This window comes from Motacilla alba, chromosome 13, assembly GCF_015832195.1.
Source record: "Motacilla alba alba isolate MOTALB_02 chromosome 13, Motacilla_alba_V1.0_pri, whole genome shotgun sequence".
In the NCBI taxonomy this organism is placed as follows: Eukaryota; Metazoa; Chordata; class Aves; order Passeriformes; family Motacillidae; genus Motacilla; species Motacilla alba.
The window spans coordinates 12,019,947-12,042,579 of record NC_052028.1 but is presented as its reverse complement, the minus strand read 5'-3'; the positions used below and the strand labels follow the sequence as shown (position 1 = coordinate 12,042,579).

Genomic DNA, 22,633 nt, shown 5'->3' with positions numbered 1-22,633 from the left:
CAGTGGGTTTTTATAGAAAGTGGATTTTTTCAGTAGTACAAATTCATGGAGGTTTGGGTTGCTGGTACTGTGTCCCTTGGTGGCCACTGCCCTTTACAGCACACCTGAGACCCAACCTTCTTCCATCCCAAGGCACAGAGAGCTACAGAGGCTACAAAGCCTGTGGTGATCATGGCCAAACGCAGCAGTCAACAAAGCTGATGACCTTTGCTTGGTTGTCCAGTCAGCCAAAGGCAACACTTTTCCCCTCAGGCTCCTGTACTAGATGCTTCAAAAATTAGGGAGCTTGCTCCCATAACGTCCCTGGGAAATCTCAGGGACACACCATCCATCAATATTTTGCAGTCTGAGACAGTAGCAACATCTCCTGCTACACTGGTACAAGCCCAGACACTGTGCTTGGCTTCCTGTAAACAAAAGCTGTTTAGCTCTAAATTCCTCTTTTGGCTGAGGCTGCCCTGGTTCAGCGAGGATGGTATGGAGATAATCATCGCACGGATTGTGTTCCTGGTACACGGCTCCCTTGCTCAATGGCGCCTCTTAAAATGCCCTTGGAGCAAGGAACTTCCAGGCTGGTTTCTCTGCCAGGCAAGACTGGGTGTCAGGTCTAAGCACCGAGGCAAAGGAGAAGGAGAGAGCAAGGATCTGAGAGGAGAGCATGGAAGTGTGGGACTTAGCAGATTAATAAACATTTACAGACTGCAATGCAAAGGAGAGAGTACAAAGGATTTGGGCTGGACAAGAACAGAACTTTTTTCCCAAAGCATGACAAAGCAGGAGAGGAGTGGTCTTTCCTAGGGAAAAGAGTTAGTGGTCCAGGATTTTTCAGGCCAGATCAGAACAAGCACAAATTATTTCCCTATTTCAAAATTAACGTCCACTTTGAAAGAGTTTCTGCTCAAGCCAGGCAAACCAGAGACATTTGAGTGAAGCAAGAGTGTGGGCAGACCCTGCTCTGCCTGTGCCTGATCTCCCAGTGCTCATGCAATTCCCAGCACACGATCCAGTGCACTGGACCAAAAGTTAAACATCCAGTCCAAGCTGGTTGTGTGGCATCAGTGAGGGGAGAGACTCATCTTCTGGGAATGGCTCATTCTCCCTGGACAGACACCTGAACTATGGAGCTGTAATTTAATTCCTCATCCTTGCTCTACCCTTCAGATGGTCTCACTGTCCTCTATCCACACCTCCTAGTAAGACCCAAGCAATTCCCACATTGTCCCTTCCTCTATTATCCACTGCCACCCCCACCAATCTCTCCCACAAACACCAAGCTGAAGTTTGGTTTCTCATTCAGGATGATGGAAAAGCATATCTGTGTTCATCCACCCATCAGCCCCAGCTCCTTCCTGCAAAGCTGGGCCAGCAGAAGGCACTCACTGGGTCCCTGCCTTGGCCAGAAGCCACCACGCCTTGCAGTGCACGGTGGGGAGAAGGGGGTCCAGTGCAGCAACTTCAGAAAGTCTTATGGCAGCCTGGGACATTTCTGGTGCACAACAGCATGACCAAGCAAAGTCCAGTGAAGGGGACCAGCTCCTGAGCGAGTCACACCTGGAGGGTTTAGGAGTCTGTGATACACGAGGCATCTGGGAATGGCCAGCAACACTGAGAGAGAAACCTCCTGCCAGACCTGGAAGTGAGAGGCTGTTCCCTGGGCGTGCCAGCGAGGAATTCACTGCGTCCCCCACCACCCGCTCAAGCCTGGTGGGCAGTTTTGCTTGAGATCATTTCCCCAAGCCTCACTGGGACGTGGTGGCTCCTCTTCCCACGGTGTCCTGTCGAGGACTGAGGTGACACACCGCTCCGGAGTCAGCGCTGGTGGCACAGCCAGCGATGAGATCAGCCATCCGTGAGACGAGGTGAGCCATCCGTGAGATCAGCCATCCATGAGATCAGCCATCCGGCACGGGGGCAGGACCAGTGGCTTGGGATGAGCTCATGCCTGCTTCGCACGGAGGACGGAGGGGTGGAGGAGACACGCTGACTCACCAGCTCATGCCATGAGCAGGGCCTGGTACAGCCCCCTGTCCTCCCAGGAAAACCTGCAGCTCCAGCCCCCCGTGGGCTCTGCTCGCAGGGATGATGGCAGTGGGACCATGGCACACTTTGACACTCTGCCAGTGGCTCTTCACTGCCTTCCCCTGACACCAAACCTTCTCCCGGGGTCCTGAGCAGCATCTCACCCCGTCCCATCAGGGTCCCATCTGTCTGTAGAGCGATGACATCCCCTCTGTGGGCTGGCATCCCAGCCTTCTGTTGCACTGAGCTTCTGACTCTGTCCTGGTGCCAGATGGCTTCGGAGGGAGATGACTTCATCTCTTTTAAAGGGGCAATGGATCTGTCAGCAGTGCCCTGTAGGAATCAATGTGCATCATGCTTGGTGGGAAGCCAACACGGGGAGCATGCCACAGCATCCTTATGATCCCACACAGGGCCCAAAGAGGCTTGGATTCCATCCCAACACTGCCAACAACCTCGTGCCCTTCAGTCTTAGCCATGTGTCATGCTTCATCTGTCCCAACAATAAACTTGTGGAGTGGGGGACCCGACTCCAAGAGGAGCTCCACGTGATGCCCTCCTGAGTGTCTAAGGGCAGGGACTACCCAGCGTTCAGCCTCACAAGCCAAAGATGTCTTAATAGATCCCACACTGAATGGAGAGGAGTGGTCTGCAGTGCACCAGCCTCTTATTCTCAAAATTATGTATGATGGGCGGCCTGAGTCAAACTCATTCATCACTGGACTCCTCTTGGACTTCAGGCCAGGATAACCTGGAGCTCAAAGGAAATCCCAGCTCAAATTTGTACTGGGTACAAAGGGTGCGTCTCAGAGTGAGAATGAGGTGTGCTCACAGAGATATGAGTCAAGGGCTGTGATTACCACTCTGCTGCAAGGGGAGAGATGGATCCAACCTGTGCCCCTTGGGAGATTCCAAACAACCCAAACGTCCCTCTCCAGACAGCACCCCCTCATTGCCCCACAGATTCTGCCTGTCTGGGAGCTGCAGGGTGTTTTACAGGTCTATAGGAACGATCCTGAGTCATTGGAGCAGCTTCACCAGCACCGGTCAAGGAGGCTGCAGCCAGGCCCAGCTCAGGGAGCCGATCCCTGCCCAGGACTGGATCCTCCCTGCCCCCAGCACACGCTCCCGCTCGCTGGGGAAGTGCTGCCGCCGCTGCAGGCAGATAATCGCCCCTTCCCTGGCAAGTCCCTGCACGCCGCCGCGCAAACAGACCCACGGAGCACGGCAGATGCAGGGCTGAAGCGCCAGACACACAGACGGGCTCCATTCCCTGCAAAGGGGAAACAGAAGTTGTTTGTTCCCAAGGGAGGTAACGCAGAGATCCCTGCACGCCCCTGAGCGGACCTTTGCTGTAGGTTTGGAGTGGACTGATACATCGAGTAAGGCACTGGGGGAGAGCAGCGGGAGCTGGGATCGCTGAGGAAATGCCCACCAGGAGTCTGGCTGCCCATCCTCACCAACACAGCTGGAGCACTCCAGCCCCCAGCTCACCCACACCCTCGGGAGGGATGATCAAGGGGGTCACACCACCGTGGCTGTTTCTGAGGGCAGAAGGGTTTGGACAAAACAAATCCAGTGCCACATTTCAACAGCGCTGCCCTGACCTCTGGGTCTGTGGAGGCAACGCTCCAGTGGGGCCAGCTGCAAGTGTTGGAAGGGCACGTGTTTGGGAGGATGAGCTGGAAGATGGGCCTGCAGGCAGGTCTTCAGGGGACAGGCAGGGCAGTGAGTCCAGCCAGGGAGGCTCTGTAAATGTTTCTTGCTGGTCCAGAGAGGCCTGTGGTGATTTCCCTACCCCAGTCTGAACATGCTGCTTTGCTGGAAAACTCTGCATGCAGGTACCCCACAGCAGAATGTCTTGGCTTTGTTACATGGAGATGTTGGGTGGAAGCAGGAAATGAAATCTCTCCCCATGATTAGGGAGAAAGAAGCACCCTTGCCAGCCAAGTGATGGAGCTCTGACATCCCCCACACCCTGGAAAGGTCCCATTGCTTCTGACAGGGTGAGATCCCAACAGGGGGACATGGTGGCATGAAATATTGACAGCAGCTTACGGAGCGTTGCTGGCTTGTTTGACTGACTGACTGAGCGGTGTGAAGAAGGACAAAGCCAGGCACCATGCACAGCTCCATCTTCTTTCTTTCCTCCTGGCACAGCTCCCCCAGCCAGGCCAATCCTCTCTGCTTGCAGCCACAAGTAATTCTGCAACCCACCCCTTTCTGCAGGAGCAGGAGTTGCTCCTTGGGATAAACACAACACTTATTCCCAACCCAGCCTGACTTCAGGTTGAGCAGGAGAGCTGAGGAGGCAGAGCCAGAAAGTTTTCACCAGTTCCAGGCTCTCACTCACCGCTGATACGGAACGAACAGATGGACCTCAGGAAAAGTTCTCCTCTGCTTCTTGTACTTCCTGGATCACTGGGATAGCAACCACTCCAAATGTGCTCTAAGAGACCATGTTTCTCTTTGTGAGGAAGGCAGAAGTCCATCTTAGTATCCTAGCTAACTATAATATGAGGATTTTGGGGGTTCCATAGGGAGATTGCTGCTCACCCCAAAGCCATGATTTAATTAGGAAAGGTAATTTTGTTATTAAACCATCTGGTACATTTGGAAAAGCAGGTGGGCTTTTGGATAATCAAGCCCTCCTTCAGTCATGTCCCTCATGTTCTGCTGCTCCATAGCCAAAGTTTTTTCTGAGAGCGAAGTCCCCTGCAGCCAACAAGAACAGCACCAAGCTCTGCCACCTCTGTGGGAAGGAACACCCAGTGCCACCAACCTGCTGCAACAAGGTGGAGTTGTCAGTGGCTTTTGCATTCACTGGATATTGCACATTTTCTGAAAGGGGATCAGGTAATAACCAGCTTACCCCCAATTTTTCTGCAGGGCCTGACTGACACACAGCTCTTCTGTGAGCACCAGCCTCCCCAAAGAGCATTTCATCAGCAGAGCAAAGAAAAGGGATGAAAGAGGGCCCCTGTCACCACCTGGGAGAGCAAGAAGACAGCGCAGACAGGGAGAGCTGGCTCGTGGGTGGCATTGCTGAGATCAGCACTGCTGGCCTTGCTAGCTGAGGGTTCACACCTTGCTCCACAAGATGAGACCAAGTCCCCACTGCTCCAGACACAAGCAGAAGGAACAAGGCACTTGTGCAGTGGTGAAAGGCTCCAAACACAGGGAAATGCTGGTTCTTGCAGCAATCAGCTGATGCCCTGAAGCCAGAGGTTTGCTCACTTGCACCTTGGTGTGTCTAAATATAATACAAGTATTGTTCTGAGCCCTGCGTCAGCCCCGCTGAAATCCAGCCACCAATACCTGATTTTCTCGCCTTGCTCAGCTGTGAGACACGAGGCATGCAGCTTGTGTGAAGGAACTTTTCCTTTCCTTCCTCCCAAATGCACCTCACAGTGCCATCACTGGCTGATCTGGCCTCCTCTCGTGAGATGTCATTGAAAAGGAGCTAATTTGCAATTTCAAGGCACTATTACTTCTACTGTCACTTTCATAATCCTCAAAACTTCACTACAAGTTCCCCTATAAATCATCTGAACAAACCAGCTGGGAAAAATGGACAAGCTGCACATGTAAATCCAACTAAACTTTTGCCTTCTTCCCATTCAGTTTAAACTGTTTCTGAAAGGCCATGATGAGCTTGAAACCAATGTCACTTTCCAAGTGGAGTTAAGATGCTGTGAGCAGAGCACCCAACAAGAACATTTGAAGCACCAAAGCTACAGAGATTTCCCAAAACCCAGCAGTGGCCCATGGGAAATTGTTCAGTCTCACCATGCCATGCACGTTTCCCCTCTCATTCTTGGTACAAACTCCCTAGATTTAAGCTAAATTCCTGATCAATTCTGATTCCATCAAAACCGCATTTTCTGGTGAATTTACCATATAGCTCTCACTCATCTCCACCAACAACTCCAAACAGTCCCAATATATCATGAGTCAACTTCTTCACATCTTTTTGGACTTGCACCATGAAATCACATGGATTTTCCAAGGGATTGGTGTCGTGTGATTTAAATTGACAGCATCTAGTTTGAGCCAAGTTCCAGTTGAGGCTGTACACGTGGCCAGAGGATCAATAACCTCCTGTCTTGGCAGGCTTGCTGGTGACCAGTAAGGTGCAAGTTTGCACCAACCACTCCTCCTCAAATGGGATGTTAACAGACCCTGTCTCTCTCCTCCACTCATTCCTGTGTCATTGTTGTATGCAGCCTCGTGAGGAGCAGCCAGGCACCTCTGTGGGCAGTTTGAAATTAAAACTGTCCAATTTCCATACTCCTTTTTTTTTTTTTTCCCCTAAAACCATACAGAAGGCTTTCTGGTAATTTCATCTGCAAAAACGCACCAGAGGGGGAGGAAACTTCACCTAAAGCTGAACGTTCATTTCCCATGTTGAGAACTACCCTGTTCAAACCTCACTTCAATCTAAACTGGGAACATTAATATTTACTGGGGTTTGGGGCGGAAAGGAAGAGGGGAGGCAGAAGGGGACAAAGAGGACTGAAGGACCCTCACAGAAACACCCACAGAAGGCTCGGTGTCCTTACACCTTGGTCCAGCCCTGAACAACTCCCCCAGAGTCAGGATGCTCTACTTGTACAAAGAGAAATCCCCCAAAGCACGTTGTCTGGTCTCTCCACGCTGCCTCCCTCTCTTCCCTCTGCCTCCTGCCTTTTCAGGACAGGACCCTCTTTTCATCCCCTCTCTGTCTGTGCAGCACGGAGCACCCCAGGGCTTACTTGGCGGCAGCCGAGGTTTCTGGGGGCTCCCCCAGCACAAACAACAACAACAACCTTCAAAGTGCCTCTCGCACGCAGCTGCTCCGAGGGCAGATTCAGGTTTCCCCCACCCCCTTCTACCCATCCCTCCTCACAACACCCACCTGGCAGATAGCTAAAAACAATCTTTGAGTTTTTCAGGTGTGTTGGAGGGATTAACCTGACATATTCCACCAGCCCACCAACCCCCCCCCTGCAGCTGAAGCCCTGGATTTCATGGCACTGCTGGTTAATCTAACAGTAAAAAGCGCTGCAATTATTTGGCTCTAAGGCTTGGGTCCTTGCCCAGCTCTGACACAGGCACACACACACACACACACATACACAATTTCACTTCGGCAGCGAGGGAGCGGGCGATGCCTCTCCTCCTCCTCCTCCTCCCGCAGCCCGTCACGGGAGGGCTGGCGCTCCTGCCAGCGAGTTCCACCCCTCGCAACTTTCTCCCTCGCTGCTCCCGACCGGCTCCGCCGGAGTTTCAGCCGGCAGAACCCCTTCCTGCAGGGATTTCTCGGAGCCCTCTCCTCTGATTCGCAAGCACCATGGACCCCCGGCGGGCAGCGAGGAGCTGCTGCGGGAGAGGATTTCCAGCGCAGGGAGCAGAGAGACAGTGAACTTCAGGAGAGGTCCCTCTCCTGTTGCAACAGGTAAGGCACGCTGCTCGCCGCTGTGGGGAGTTGAAATGACTCAGGGAGCAGTGTGTACAGCATGGATGGAGGAAGGCATGGAGGATGCAGAGATTTAACCGTGAAACTGCTTTTGCATGTGAGTAACTTTTGCTGGAAGCAGCCTTCACCTACAGAGAGAGCTTTGGGATGCAGAGCTCTTCATCTCTTCCTCCCTTCTGGCAGCCCTAGCAGGGGGCTCGTGGAAGGAGGCAGGAAAAGCTTCAAGCTTCATTCGTGTTTGCATCTGGCTTAGCTGGGAAGCTTCAGCAGGCTGCAGCCAGCGCAAGCAGGTGGGCTCCAGGTATCAAAGGCAAAAGCGACGCTGCAGAGCGAGGCAGGTGTGGAGGGAGTGAGCAGAGAACAATCCAGGTGTCTGAACAGGGCAGGATTTCTGCAGGGAGCAAGCTTGTGCTGGAGTAAATGGATGAGCTGTGGCTGGAGCAGTGATGGCGTGTGGCTGTAGGCTCAGCTGTTGGCCATGTACAACCCTACTAACTGGGGTGAGGTGGTACCACTCCAAACTCTGTCCCCACATGCCCCCACTAAGCCACTTCCACTGTCACCTCAAACTGGGCTGTGCTTTGGGGATCCCCAAGTGCAGTCACAGTGCTGGTTTTCCCCTGCCCAGCTTCCCTGTAGACCCAGTTAAGAGTTCCTCACGCGCCTTTGTTCCCCTCCACGATGGGCAAGAGCTCCTCACCTGCCTTTGTGCTTCTCCACGATGGCCAGCAGAGCCAGGGAGCTGAAGCCAGAGGCACCCTATATGTGTGTCTGCACCTTCGTTCATTGCCAGTGCCTTGTGACGGGATGAAATCCCAGAGCAAGTCCCGTCCCACTTCAGGGCGTGCAGGAATTATTTCCTATGTACATGTGCAGCCCTGATAAAAGAGGTGGAAATACAGGCAGAGAGGCCTGGGCACTTGGAGCCAACCCTTCCAAACTGCAGTTATCAGCTAATCAGCCTCCCGGGAAATTGAAGTTGGATTCGATGGAGCACAGCACTCCAGAGGGGCAAAGATCAGCGGTCACGCGACTGGGGTTGCTTCAGAGGAAACCCTTAAAGAAAGCTCCTGCTCCTTTGCGTTTGTGGCTGCGGAGGGCTGAGAGTTTCCAGGTGGTGTGGAGATTCAGGCTCGTATGGTGGTACGAGCTGGGCAGGCTCTGCTGGGCAGGCAGGGCTGTGGCCAGCGGGCTCCTGCTCGCCCAGGGTGCCCCGGGTCCCGGCAGGGGCACATGGAATGCTCTGTTCCCCCTATTCCGGCACTCAGAGGGGCAAAGAGCAGGCAGGGGATGTGTAGGGAGCTGCCGTGGCTCTCCAGGCTGTCAGCTAGAGATGCCTGGGAGGTTATCAGAGCTTTGGGATGGAAAGCAAACAGTCTGTGTTGGGCTCCTGAGCAGGGCTGGGCTGTCTCGGGATTCGGGACAGCAAAGTCTCCGGGCTTGGCATTGTGCACTTTTATCATCTGCTAGTGTGCAGCACACCTCGCCTTGTCGGGACGGTTCAGGGACACCCAGCTGTGTGCTGTAGGATTGGGGTTCCTGAGGTCTGGGCAGGGGAGAGGTCTCTAACCCAGCCGGGGGTTCGGTCTCTGCTTCTCCCAGCCTGCCTGTTGTGCTCAGCGTGCTCTGGCACATTCCCAGAATGAGCCCCGCTGCCCTGCCTGTGCAGGACAGAGCGCAGCACATCCGCTCGTCTCCCGAGCCTTTCCCTCGCACCGTGACTGCATTTCAAATCCTAATGTTCCCAAACCAGTGCATCATCTCCCAACCCTGCAAACAAACAAGCATCGTTCATGTACGGAGGGAGAGTTCAAAGGAGGCACGACACCTGGAATCAAACATCTGTTAGGAACTAATGCATTTTGCATCCTGCTCTCCTGCCAACTGCTCCAAGGCAAGTGCTGCAGGATCGTTCCAGCTGCTTGCATGCTGCAGCAATGGCATTCCCTGCTCCGTGCACCTCGCTTTGTTTTGTGCCACGTGTGGAGCATGCAGCTCCAGCTGCACCTCGAGCAGTTAGCAGTGGGCTTGCTCCTGTATCGTGGACAAACATAAGAGGATTAAATACCCCTGAGCTCTTTTAAATTTTTTAACTGAGTTGGCAACATGGATGCTGCATTGTCTATTAACAAGCTGATCTGCTGAGCAAGCATTTTTTCCTCTAACCACACTTTTTCCTTGGCAATGAGGCAGGTACTGCTTTATTAGCAAAGAAACTTTCTTCTATAATTCTTGGAAGTAGGAGCTCCAGGGAGGGGCAGGCTGCAAGGGCTGCTAGAAAGGTTTGTAGCTTAGAAATGGACAAGGAGCAGGGTTGAAACAACCAAAGGAAACACTTTCCTTTTCTGTATGGAGCTCATAATTAACGTGGAACAAATTGCCACAGGATATTGTGAACACCAAAAGTTGTGTTTGGCTTCAGCAAGGTTTTGATCCATTTGGGACAGATGGCTCCAGTGAAGGTTTTTAAATGCAATAGGCAGGTACTTGCACTGATGCTGAAGAGTGGGGGAAGGAGCAGGTCACCTGTGCCTTCTTTTTATGCTCCTCCACTAAGCAATCAAAACTGGCCATTTTGGGAGAGAGAACAGAGAGGTAGCCCGGCAGGGCTATTTGGATGCTCTTACACTGTGTGACTATTTTTGAGTGGCTGGGTTGCACGTTGGATAGAAGCTGTGACTCAGGCAGCCCGGGAGACGCGGGTTATGCCATGAATAGCCACTCCATATGGCCCCGGTTGACAGGGACACTCTGTGCCCAGCCTGGTTGTCACAGGTGCTCCGAGCAGTGTCCATGCCCCTGTCGCTGGCTCCACAGAGGTGCTGCAATGGCAGGAGAGCTCAGAAACACGCTTCCAGCAGAGAGGCTGGAGCAGGAGGGAGTGACCTGTGCTGGGAGCACAAGGAGAGCTGACAAGGACACACTGTGGCACTGAGGCCAGCCTGGGCGAACGCGTCTGTCCTGGGGTTAATCTTTTCTCCGGTGAAATGCCGAGCTCCCCAGGGCACGGGCTGGCCTTGCAGCTTGTGCAGCACTTTGGACACGGCGCAGGAGGTGGGCGGCTGCGGGCAGCTCTGGGAGCTGAAGGTTTTCTATCAGCTCGCAGGTAACCATTCCATTCAATAAATACCTGCTGCGGGGAGTTTTTGTGGCACGGCTGCTGGCATGCTGGCCAGCCATCCTTTCACGGGGGAGGATCATCCCCTGATTGTCTCATTCATTTTTTGTCCTCTGTGTCCTTATGCTGCCTCCAAAGGCAGGAGAGGGACGGGAAGGAGCAGCTCGAGGCAGACAGATGGCAACGGGGAGAGAGGGGCTGCAGGCAGAGCAGAGAGCTGCACCGGCAGCGTTCTGGGCAGGGGAAGGAGAACATGGTCGGATCAGAGCGGGGACAGGTCCGCAGGGTGAATGAGAATTGAGGGTAGGAGGAGAAAGTGAGGGAGGAGCGCGGTGGGCAGGGCTGTGCTGCAGGGCAGGCGGAGGCTGAGCAGTCCCTGTCCTGCCCAGCGCTGGGGCTCCTCACCTGCATCCAGCAGGCAACAATATCCCTGCTGGGGCTCCTCACCTGCATCCAGCAGGGCACAAGATCCATGCTGGGGCTCCTCACCTGCATCCAGCAGGGCACAAGATCCATGCTGGGGCTCCTCACCTGCATCCAGCAGGGCACAAGGTCCTGCTGGGGCTCCTCACCTGCATCCAGCGGGGCACCAGGTCCCTCTTGCAGCTTTCACGCCAGGATGCTCCTGGGCTCCTTCCCAAAGAATTTTAGCGATGTTTTAGGATAATGTGTATGTTCCCCATGGGGAATCACAGAAAGGGCACTGGAGGTGATGAGGGCAGTGGCCCCATTATCAACAGCCAGGTTGAGTTTAGGTGGCAGTGAGGACTCGCAGGGTCAGAGCCCCTTCACACAGGGCAGAGCTGCTGCTCTCCCCAGCATGGGGTGAGCTGAGCCCTGTTGGTGTCCACGGCTCTGGTGGCTCAGGTGGGAGCTGTGTGTGGGGACCTCGGCTCTCCCAGCTCCGCAGCACCTCAGTAAACAGCTGGTTTGTGAGCAGCAGAATTCATGAAGCTTGGTTGCCTGCGGCGCTCCCTCTTGTGTGGATTCTCTGATGTCTAATAATCGGGTTGGGCTCACATTAGAGCTTTTTCTTCCAGCTGGGAGTCCTAATTTGGATTTCTCTCCTCGGTCCTGCTGCTTTTCACAAGCTTGTGCAAAGTTAACTCCTTTCAAGTCTTTGCCTATCTGGTTAAATTTGGCTGGAGCTGGCCAATGGATCTGAAGGGTAGCAGGATTGACAGTGTGGTCCCACACACCCAAATCCCTCAGCAGTCTGCAGACAGGGGAATGATTATCAGTGTAAGATAACTTGAATCCCAAGCATGAGGAAAGTGTGAAAGGCTCAGTAGAGTTTTGGCAGGAGAAAGCAATCAGAGAAGAGCCCAGGATCCCTTGTGGGCTCTCACAGATGGTTTGCAGTGACTGAGGTATGAGGTCCTCAGTGCTAAAAGGCTCCATGGCAGCTGAATCACAGGGGGAGTGGTGCACAGTCCCAGCTGCAGCAGAGCTGGGGCACACTCATGTGAGATCCTGGCATGTTCCTCCTGGCCCTTGTGCCAGCGTGCTTGGGCTGCTCCACTGTGGTGCCCAACCCTGGGGCCCCTCACACCCTGCCTGGTGAGCAGCTCCCACCCAAACTCTTCCTACCAACGCTGGCTGCCCTTCTCCAGCCCCCAGGGCTGCTTCTTGTCCCAGCCAGCAGGTGCCCCATTCCCATGGCAGCCACAGTGGGATGTGCTGTCTCCTGCCTGTCTCCTGGCTGTCACAGCTGCTGTCCTTGCCCACCCCTCAACACCTCCACTAGTTATCTGTGCAGTGGCAGCTTTGGATCATAAGCAGGATTGCTCCCCTTGCTCCCATAACTGGGGAGAGCAGAGGAAAGGGATTAGGAATGATGCATAAGGATGCTTCCCTCTTGACACAAGGAAGTTCGCTTCCCTCCTGTCACGCTTGCCCTGGGACAGGAGCCAGCAGCAAGGCAGTTGGCACTGCAAGGTTCCCTCAACCCCCAGACCCCACTGAGGGCTCCACAGCTCTGGAGCTGCTCAATTAACTCTTGCTCTAGAATGATGCTGGCAATGCCAAGACAGATCATTGACCCTCACAACTCTTTAGAGGGTTCAAGCATGTTCAAGTTGTCCTGTGCCCAACAGATGAGCTTACAACAGTGACACCTCAGCTAGGTGGCATATCTGGGCCAGGCCTAGGTGTTGGCAGCAGTACAAAATCCAGCTCTCCCTGGGTTCCTCACCGAGCAGACAGAAATGCACGTTGCAGGTGGAAAGGTGGCCTTTGGCTTCACGTACCTGGTGCTGCTGTGGGACAGAGGATGGCTTGGAGGCAAAGACACACAGCACCTGCTTGCTCCAGTGGAGGGTCACACCAGGGCAGCAGGAGCATTATCAGGGCACAGCCAAAGCCCCAAGGATGGGGGAATGGGTGGGATGTCCCAGGGGGATGGGGGTGGGTGGCTGGCTGGAGGAAGCCACAGTAAGATGTCATGGAGCGAGGTGCCTTTAGAGTCAGTCTGGCTCTGAGCATCCAACCTGTGGTCCTGGCACGGTGACAAAGGGGGCTAAAGCATCCTGCTGTGAGGGGGAAGGAGGAGTTGGACATCAGAGTAACTAAATGCTTCCCAGCTACCCTTGCCATGTGGAAGGCCATCCTGCCATCTCCTCTCTGGCTCTACTCATCCGTGTCTTGCACCACTCAAGGGACAGCATCCCACCCTGCTCCCACTGTCATTCCTGAATGGTGGTCCTGGCAGGACCCCCACAGGTCCCCTGGCCATGGCAGACCAGGCCTGGGGAAGGCAGGGCTGCCTCAGAATGAAGCATTTTCACCAAGCCCTGCAGCAGTACAGAGAAAAAGATTATCCCCGCCAGATCTTCCTCCCAGCCTGGGGCCCAGACTACCCCACACAACTCATTGTCTCACAGGCATCTCCCAAACTCCTTCAAGGGAGTCTATGCTCCACCACCACCCCATAGAGGCTGCCAGCCAAAGCTCCAAGGGTGCCCAAACCCCCTGGGTTAAAGCATCTGCCTGGTTCAGCTGGCAGATGATGGGAGGAACATTGGTAGTGCTTTAGGGCTGTACCTGTTCTGCTCAGGGACATGTGTGTGAGCTCCTGCCATGCTGGGCAGGCCAAGGAGAGTGTCCCTGCTCTGCATGCCAGCAGGAGACTCATCAACAGCTGAGGAGCCCTCAGCAGAGCCCAGTCCATCAGTGCACAGCCCCTTTCCCCCAGGAACAGAGCTCAGCCATGCAGTGGTTGTGGCACAGGTCTGGCACTGCCACTCAGTGCCCTGACAGCGTTTCATGGGACGCTCCGAGCAAGGACAGTCCTTGGAGGTAAAGGGCACATGCTCCAGGTTCTACACGGTCAGCCACCTTGCTCCAGGCTGCCCAGCAACCTGGAAACAATTTCCAAAACTCTGTCCAAGCCATTCGGAGATTGGAAAGTCGAGATGGGGAAGGAACAGCCCAACTGTGCCTGGATGGAATCTGCAAGTCCAGCAAAAAGCTGCACCCACACCAGCACAGCCCCCAAGCAGGCTGGTGCAAGCAGTTCTGCAAGCATCAGCCCTAAGAAACCATCCACAGGCGCTGGAAAACCCCGAGATACATTGAAGAAGGAAACACTGTAACTTCAGGGGCTCTTTTCATTAGTTTTCTGGCTTTGTGTAGTACCTCCAGGACGTGTTTCTCCCGTGCACTGCAAAACCAGAGACTGCACAACCAAAGGCAAGATCTCCAAGGATGGGATGGTTTTGTTTGGTTTTTTTTTCCCCAAGTCCAAGAAAACGGTGTGAAAGATACCCATCTCCACAGAGAATTCAAACTCCACGGGGTTTGAGCAGCCATTAGGGAGCTCCCCAAATGGGAAAGGATCCAATTCCCACCAAAATCACTGTGGCAGAGGAGAGGGCAAACATTAACCAAGCAGCACAGCCTCCTTGCAGGGTGATCGCAGCTGTTTCATCATTGGGAAGCAAAACATTTCACAGACATGGCCAACACAGTGTCCGTTTAACTCTGTGACTTTGCCACACTGACAGCCCAGGGGCTGCTCTCTGGTGCTGTTTGGGAGGCAGCTGTAAGGAGATTGCCCCATCTGTAGCTGGACCCCTTCTGCTCCACCTAGCCAGGAGAAGAGTGTCCCATCTCCTATTGCCTTTCCCAAAACCTTGTACTCACCATTTACAGGATTGCTCCCTTTGCTCTCTGTCTCTGTTTCACAATGGCCATTGAAATGCATCGTTAAACTAATTACTGAACAGCCAGTCTCATCTCGGGTCTTTCCCTGTCCTTGCAGACTCTGACAAATACGTTGATATGTTTGGGGATGATTTTGCTTGGTCCTTATCTGGGGAAGAGGCTGTTCCTTGTATAGAAGGAAAAAGGGAGAGAAAATGGAGGGAAGTGAGGGAAGAAAATGAGAGGAAAAAAAGTTGGGATACACGCTGGCAAAAGAGTAGTAAGGGAAGAGTTGTCCTTCTTTTCCAACTAAAATGATGATTTTTCTTTAAGCTTCTGATCTCAAAACCTTGTGCCAAGTCCCCACCACAGCTCATGAGGGGAATGCTGCTCTGGGTGCACTCAGCACTCGCTTTGTTTTGTGTTTTGGGTTTTTATTGCTTTTAAATGCTCCTCTTGAAGGGAATCAAAAGGTGGGGCTGAGGCCACACCTGCTTCCTGGCAGGCTGCAGCCCTTTTCTGCGATATGGCCAACAAACACAGCAGCCCACACCTTGCAGGAGACCCCTGGGAGGGCCCCCAGAGAACACACCCTGGCCATGCCCCAGCCACTCACCCCAGCTGGCCGGAATAGCCTTCTCCTGCACCAGTCCCCCCAAATCACCCATCTCCACGATCTCCCCACGCACACACTTTGAATCTCAGCGCTGTGTTTGTTCCCTCGTTTCAAGCCCGACAGATTTGGGCACGTCTTTGCCAGAGTTCACAATTTGGATGTTAAATTTAGACGCGCGCTCCGGCTCTGATTAGAGATGCAGCGACTGTTTACTGCCTTTGCGGGGAGTTTGCATCCACAGGGCTGAGGGCGAAGCCCCCCGAGGCTCTCTGATCCTTGCCTGGTGATTAGGAAAGGAGGCTGAATCACCACATAATGATGCCCTGGTATTTCCCTCAGTCGGGAGCTGTGCCCTGCCTTCCACACTCCATCCCACCGTGGGCTTCCTCCAGCACTGCTGGCTCCCCGTGTACAGCCAGCTCCAGCAGGCCGCCAGAGAGAAGTGGAGCACTCTCAGGAGGAGAAATGAATGGTCCCATGGGGTGAAGAGAGCAGAAGCAAGTGAGGGTGTTCAAGTGTTAGATGCTTGCAGCTGATCTGGCAGCCCTGGAGTGTGAATGGTCCTTGCCACAGGTCCCATGGGTCGTGCACTAATTACTGACAGCACAAGGACATGAGGAATGGTTCTCTTAATCTGCGTGAAAAATCTGTTTGATTTCACCCAGTTTCCATCCTTGAAATCTGTGGCAAGGACCCCCGAGCTTGGCATGCTGCTCCTCCTTGGTAGCCACCTGCATTTGGGAATAAGGGCCAGTAAATTGATTATTTTTGCTGGTTTCATGCTATGCAGAGCTTTCAGCCCACGAAACAAAAGTCATAGAAACCCCTCTTTTCTGCTGGCTCATTGCTCTCATCTTCCAGGGTCAGTCCCATCAGGATTTTCCCTGGAGCTGAGCCAGTTCACCAGGTTTCCTCTCTCTTCAGAGCACTGGCCCCATTTTTCTGTTAAGCTTCACCATGGCCCTTGGAAATGTCCCAGACCCACTTCTGGGTAGTTTTGTATTGTGACTGTGGCATAAATGATTCCAGAAGCAGAGGACAGATGAGGGACAGCACAGTCATATCCTGGGAGATCTATCACACTTCAAATTGTACTCAAACCATGCTGGAGAAAGAGAAACAAGACCTTCAGAGCATGATTGCTTCCCAGTGCAGCCTACTAAAGGAGAAACTGCAGCTGCAGGTCATAGGGGATGATTTCCAGGCCCAGGGTGGGAAGTTGCTGTCAGGGGACACAGACTCTCTGTGATACTGCTCAACTATGGTCCTGACACAGAGAGAAGCTCTTGAAAAGTTGATGGTGATGCCTCCTAGGCAATTCTCCCCGGGTTTTGACTGTGTCTTTCAAAGTTTCAGATCACTTCTAGAGGAAATGAGGCTTCTGCCTCATGCCCCAGATGCGTAGTCACTCTCCATCCCTCATAATAACTGCTGAAGCCATTGATTGCTTTCAGTCCAGCTTGTAATTGAGAGCAAAGCTCTAAGAAATATTGAGGTCACAACAGGTTTTGAAAAATAATTATCTGGACAGAGGAGTAAAACCCTGCTAATACAGAGGCAAAAAGCAGCAATGTTAAGTGAAGCCCTTCTTAGATGTCAGGAAATGTACAGGGAAGAGGGAGGTTAAGTACATTCCAGGAGAGATTCAGACGAAAGCTTGCATCTTGTTAAATGCCAGAAAACCCACTCCTTGCTCAAGGTTATCCTCCCATATTGAATTGCTGGTGCCCAGGAAGGCATGTGCTCTGGATCCAGCTTTTCTTGTGGTTGTGCAGTTCATAACGTCTCTGCTTTGCGGCTTCTCTGATGTCTTATGAGAGATGAGTTCACATTGCCGTTTGAGTACAATTCAATTAAAAAGTCAATTAGCCCAGATACAAAGCCATCGGATTCATTAAGTCTGCTGTTGGTGGAGCAGCTCGGGTTTGGTTGCTGGTTCATTCTGCTGCCCCGCTGCAGTCTGGGCTGTGTGGATGGCCCCGCTCGCAGCCACGCGTGCGCAGCCTGCCAACGTCTCCTCTCCAGGTTCAGCAGTTGAAAGTGCTGGAAGGGAGTAGCTCTAGGCAAGTCCCTACATGCTGCACAGCTCTGAAGAGCTGTTAGGTAACAAGCAACTAGCAGAGCTTTTAAGAACATGGTTTTCGACTTCTCAGGAGGAGCCACATGCCTTTCTGGGTCACCCATCTCTGCCCTCCAAGTTTTTCTTTAATTTGAAGTACATTTTGGGACTGTGTCGTGTTTCCTAGAAGTGAAATGATGGCATGAAAAATGAGTCTGAATTTTGTCAAAACTGAATTGTGTTGATTTCTCTCCAACTTCTGGTAGTTTGACTTCAGCTTCAGACAATTTGTTTCAAACAGGAATGACCATAGAGAGATTTTTTGTATGGTTGGCTTCTGTTTACCAAGGAGAAAAGGATTTGATGCAAATATGAAATTTACAGCTTTGTGTTTATCAGTAATTAGATACTTCAGTGAGAGAATATGACACATACTGTTAGTTGGGATCTAACAATTTGTTCCTAACATTCAACTTGAGTTACAAATTGAACTAGTTCTGGTTCTTAAAGAGATGAGTCTTGAAAAAGTGTCTGGAAAAACAAGTCTTCCCTGTTTAAATTAGGAATGTGCCAAATGACTGGCAGGTACTTGATATATAATTTAAATTTAAAACAGGAAGAAACAGTTCTAGATAAAGATCTCCTAGGATATCTAGGGGAAATATATGCACCTATATTTAGCTTATCCCTGGTTTCAACCCCTAACTGCACACACAGCAGCATGCACTTAGCTTTTGAAAAGAACAGGTCTTGATCCTTTAACAAGCTCTGCAAAGCTCCCTAATAAAGTTACATCCCTGTTAATCACATGTGTGCTCCCCAGTTCCTCCTTTGATACCCCTTGTTCACTGGAATAAACCGTGGAGCCGCAGCTGCTCGGGAGCTCTTGGGGAAGGAAGATGATGGAAGGTGGTCATGGACAGCAGATCCTTCACAGGAATCCTGACCCTGGGGCTTTGCCATGAGAAGGCAGCAGCCAGAGAGATTACTCAAGGGCTGAGGGTGACATGGGCAAAGTGTCTGTCTAGCTGGAAACCTGCTCCTTCAGTCAGCACAGAGCAGGCAGAAGGGTCAGGCCTGTGAATTAGAAGAACTTTGAGGTAATTGACACAGAGCTTGACTAGAAAGTGAGAGAAAGTTGTTTGAAAGGCCACATCGTGGAGCTGCACATTCAGAAGGAATTTTTACAACATGGATGTGTTCCTTGCTGGGAAAGGACATCCTTGCTGGGGAAGGACAACGCATTCTGTAGCACAGGGAGAGAAAAGGGAAGACAACCACAGAGAGGCACATAAACCACTTTATATTTTGACTCTCAAAGATACTTTTCAGTGGAGAGAGAAGTTAAGATGGATAAGGGAGGCTGGAGAAACAAAACAAGAAGGAGTTTGGATTGGGGGTGGAGAGTGTAGATATGCTGTTTGACTTAGGAGAAAGCAGAATGAAGGGAGGGCAAGATTGTTCACAGAATAGCAAGTCAGCCTGATCAGAGCATTTTGCATGACTTAGCACATTTTGCCCTCTACAAAGGCAGAAACTGAAGCAGAGAAAGTGAAGAAATCTGAGCCAGCATAGGGATGTGGGAGGACAGGTCTCTCACTGGGACAGAGGGAAGAGAGCTGAGCTAACAATTGTACCAATAAAGGTCAGGGTAGACAGAGCAGGGAGATGAGGCTGAGCCCTTGCAGACTTTTATCTGTAACACGCTGACCTTAATGAAAATGACCAGTGTTCTTCCTTTGACACCTGCAGGGCTCAAGGAGACACTGCACCATGGAAGTCTCCATCAGGAGTCACTTCCTGAGTGTTGCTGTTTTCCTGTTGCATTGTGTGGTCCACAAGGCCAGCTGTGAGAAGAGCAACACTTCCCCTCTGCACTTCACCCACTTCTTCTACAATGCCACCATCTATGAGAATTCAGCCCCCAAGACCTACGTGGAGAGCTACGTCAAAATGGGTATTTACAAGAGAGACCCTGAGTGGGACATCAGGTACAGAATAGCTTCTGGGGACAGCTCTGGTCTGTTTAAAACAGAGGAGCACGTAATCGGGGATTTCTGCTTCTTGAGAATAAGAACCAGGAGCAGCAACACAGCACTTTTAAACCGTGAGGTCAAAGACAGTTACATGTTAATAATCAAGGCCACAGAGAGCACCTTTGCCTACGAAGCCTGGGCCAAAGTCTTGATCCATATTCTGGACAGAAATGACTTGAAACCTCTGTTTTCACCCCCCTCCTACAAAGTGTCCATCAGAGAAGACACTCCTCTGAAAACAGTGGTCAGCACGCTCAGTGCCACTGATGCTGACGCTGGCCAGAACGCTGAGTTCTACTATGCCCTCAACACCAAGTCCAACCTATTCACTGTGCACCCCACCACGGGGGCAGTCATGGTCACAGGCAGGCTGAACAGCACCCATCGAGGCAGGCACAACCTGCAGGTTTTGGCTGTGGACAGGATGAGAAAGATCACGGAGGGGAATGGCTTTGGGAACTTGGCTAGTCTCAGCATCCAGGTGGAGCCATCTGCCAGGAAACCCCCCTCTATCTCCTCAGTGAAGGTGACATCACCTGACTCAGAGGAAGGCTTTATCTATGCAACTCTCTCTGTAGAAAGTGGTGACTCAGAAGCAGGGGTTGATTCGGTTGAGTTTGTGGATGGAGATCCGGGAAGACATTTCAAAGCCATCAAATCCTACTTTGGGAGCACTGAGTTCATGATTGTGTCAAACAAAGAGATAAACTGGTTACTTCACCCATTTGGTTTCAACCTCAGTGTGCAAGCCAAGGACAAGAGCAAGCCACCACTGTTCTCTCCTGTCAGAGTTGTCCACATACCTCCCTCCAAGTATGTTTCTGCCAGGTTTGAGAAAGAAGTGTACCGGGTCCAGCTCAGTGAATTTTCCCCAGCTGGAAGCCAAGTTGTTATGGTGAAGATCACACCACTTGTCCCAAATCTTAAATACATTTTAAGACCCACTCCTGACAGCACAAGCTTTAAGATCAATCCTCACACTGGACTGATAACTACAGTCAGAGCAATGGATTTTCATGAGCAGTCTAGTTTTGAGCTGGAAGTTACAAGCAGTAACAGTCACACATCCACGACTGTTATTGTTGACATCACTGACTGCAACAATCACGCTCCAAGTTTCACTCAGCCTTCGTACCATGGGGCCTTCGATGAAAATGTTCCTCCTGGCACCAGTGTCTTAACAGTAAGGGCTACAGATGAAGATAAAGGAGACAATGGCTTTGTCACCTACAGCATAGCCAACCAGAAATCAGTTCCCTTTGTCATTGACCCCTATTCTGGTGTCATTTCCACCTCCAAGTCGATGGACTACGAGCTGATGCAGAGATGGTACCACCTGCGAGTGTGGGCGTCAGACTGGGGCTCACCCTTCCGCCACGAGACCGAGGTGTACGTGTCCCTCACACTCAGCAATGTCAATGACAACGCTCCTGTGTTTGAGAAGGCAAGCTGCAGTGGCACCATCCCACGGGACTTTCCAGTTGGGAGCCCTGTGGCCACGGTCTCTGCAATCGACAGTGATGAGCTGCAGCATATCAAATACGAAATCAAGTCTGGCAATGACTTACAGCATTTTGAACTGAATCCCATCTCTGGAGTAATATCCCTTAGAATATCTCTGCGAGATCTTCCTTCTGAACAGCCACTTTTCTACTCTTTGAAAATAACTGCAACAGACGGAGAGAACTATGCTTTGCCAACATCTGTAAACATCACTGTGGTCAGCCAAGGCCTCCCCGTCAAAATGCAGTGTGAGGAAACAGGAGTCTTGAAGCAACTGACAGAAACCATCATACACTCCATCGAGTCTCAGTCTCAAGGCCATGGGCAGGATGATGAAACATCTCTGAACTTGCACCTTATAAACCATAATGCTCCTAAGTTTGATGACAGCTTTCCACGATCCATTGATATCATAGAGACTGTTCCCATCAACTCAACTATTGCTGACCTTTCAGCCATTGATCCTGACACTGGTTTTAATGGAAAATTGGTTTATGTGATCTCAGATGGAAACGATGACAGCTGCTTTACAATTGACCTGGAACTGGGTCTCCTTCAAGTCCTTTCTCCTTTAGATCATGAGCAAACCAGCTTCTACATTCTCAACATTACTGTGTATGACCTTGGCACACCACAAAAATCATCTTGGAAACTATTGGCTGTGAATGTGTTGGATACCAATGATAATACTCCTAAATTCACTCAAGGTGCCTATTGGGTGGCAATACCAGAACATGTAGCAGTAGGGACAACAATAGCTCAACTGAAAGCAGAAGATGCTGATACAGATGACAATGGGAGAGTAAAATACTCCCTCCTAACCCCCACGGACAAGTTTGCCATTAACAGCGTCACTGGAGAAGTGACAGTTACAGGTGCTCTAGATAGAGAATTGTGGCCTTGCTATGTGCTGAAAATAGAAGCTAGGGACCAGCCCAAAACAGGCTTCCAGCTGTTCTCTGTTGCAGACCTCGTTGTGACTCTGGAAGATGTAAATGACAACACCCCTCAGTGCCTCCCAGCCCTCAACAGTGTGAAGGTCCCTGAAGACCTGCCCGTGGGGACCATTCTCCTGTTTCTGGAAGCTTTTGACCCTGACGCTGGCTCTGGGGGGGAGGTGAGGTACAGCCTCATTAACAATGAGGAGATGATGTTTCATGTGGATAAGCTGACCGGGGCACTCCGTTTGGACAAGGAGCTGGACTATGAGAAGAGGGACTCTTACAATCTAACTGTGCAGGTCAGTGACGGTGGGAAGCCCTTCTCTCGCTCTTCCCTCTGCCACCTGGAAGTGAACGTCATCGATGTCAACGAGAACTTGAACCCACCACGCTTTGCCTCCTTTGTCTTCAAAGGCTGGGTGCAGGAGAACAGCCCTAAGGGCACGTCGGTGATGATGGTCACGGCCAAGGACATCGACAGGGGCAAAGATGGAGAGGTTCAGTATTTCCTCCGAGAAGGCACTGGCCTGTCTGTCTTCCACATCGAGAAGGACACAGGTAAGGACTTCATTTAATAGTGTCCCTTGAAGGCTTAAACTACCTGCTGTGTTTGGCCTGGCTGTTTACAATGTTCCATGCATTCAAGCCTTTCTTGACTGTGCAGGGATTTACTAATTTACCCCTGGATCTGGGTAGGAACAAGCAGGGGTTTTTCTCTTTAAAGTGACGGCAAATCAATG

The 22,633-nt window shown here is 51.7% G+C and overlaps 1 protein-coding gene across 2 annotated transcripts in view; it reads left to right on the top strand.

The window, feature by feature from the left end:
- Positions 1 to 7,157: 7,157 nt before the first annotated feature.
- FAT2 (FAT atypical cadherin 2) overlaps positions 7,158 to 22,633 on the top strand; it is a 56,468-nt gene continuing 40,992 nt past the window's right edge. Inside the window, exons 1-2 of one of the 2 annotated variants that reach the window (XM_038150408.1) lie at positions 7,158 to 7,456; positions 19,166 to 22,451. In XM_038150408.1, the coding sequence (XP_038006336.1) occupies positions 19,187 to 22,451 (3,265 nt within the window). In that variant the 5' untranslated portion in view covers positions 7,158 to 7,456; positions 19,166 to 19,186. Of the gene's footprint in view, positions 7,575 to 19,165; positions 22,452 to 22,633 lie in introns of both variants that reach the window. The other variant, XM_038150407.1, reaches the window with a different exon arrangement.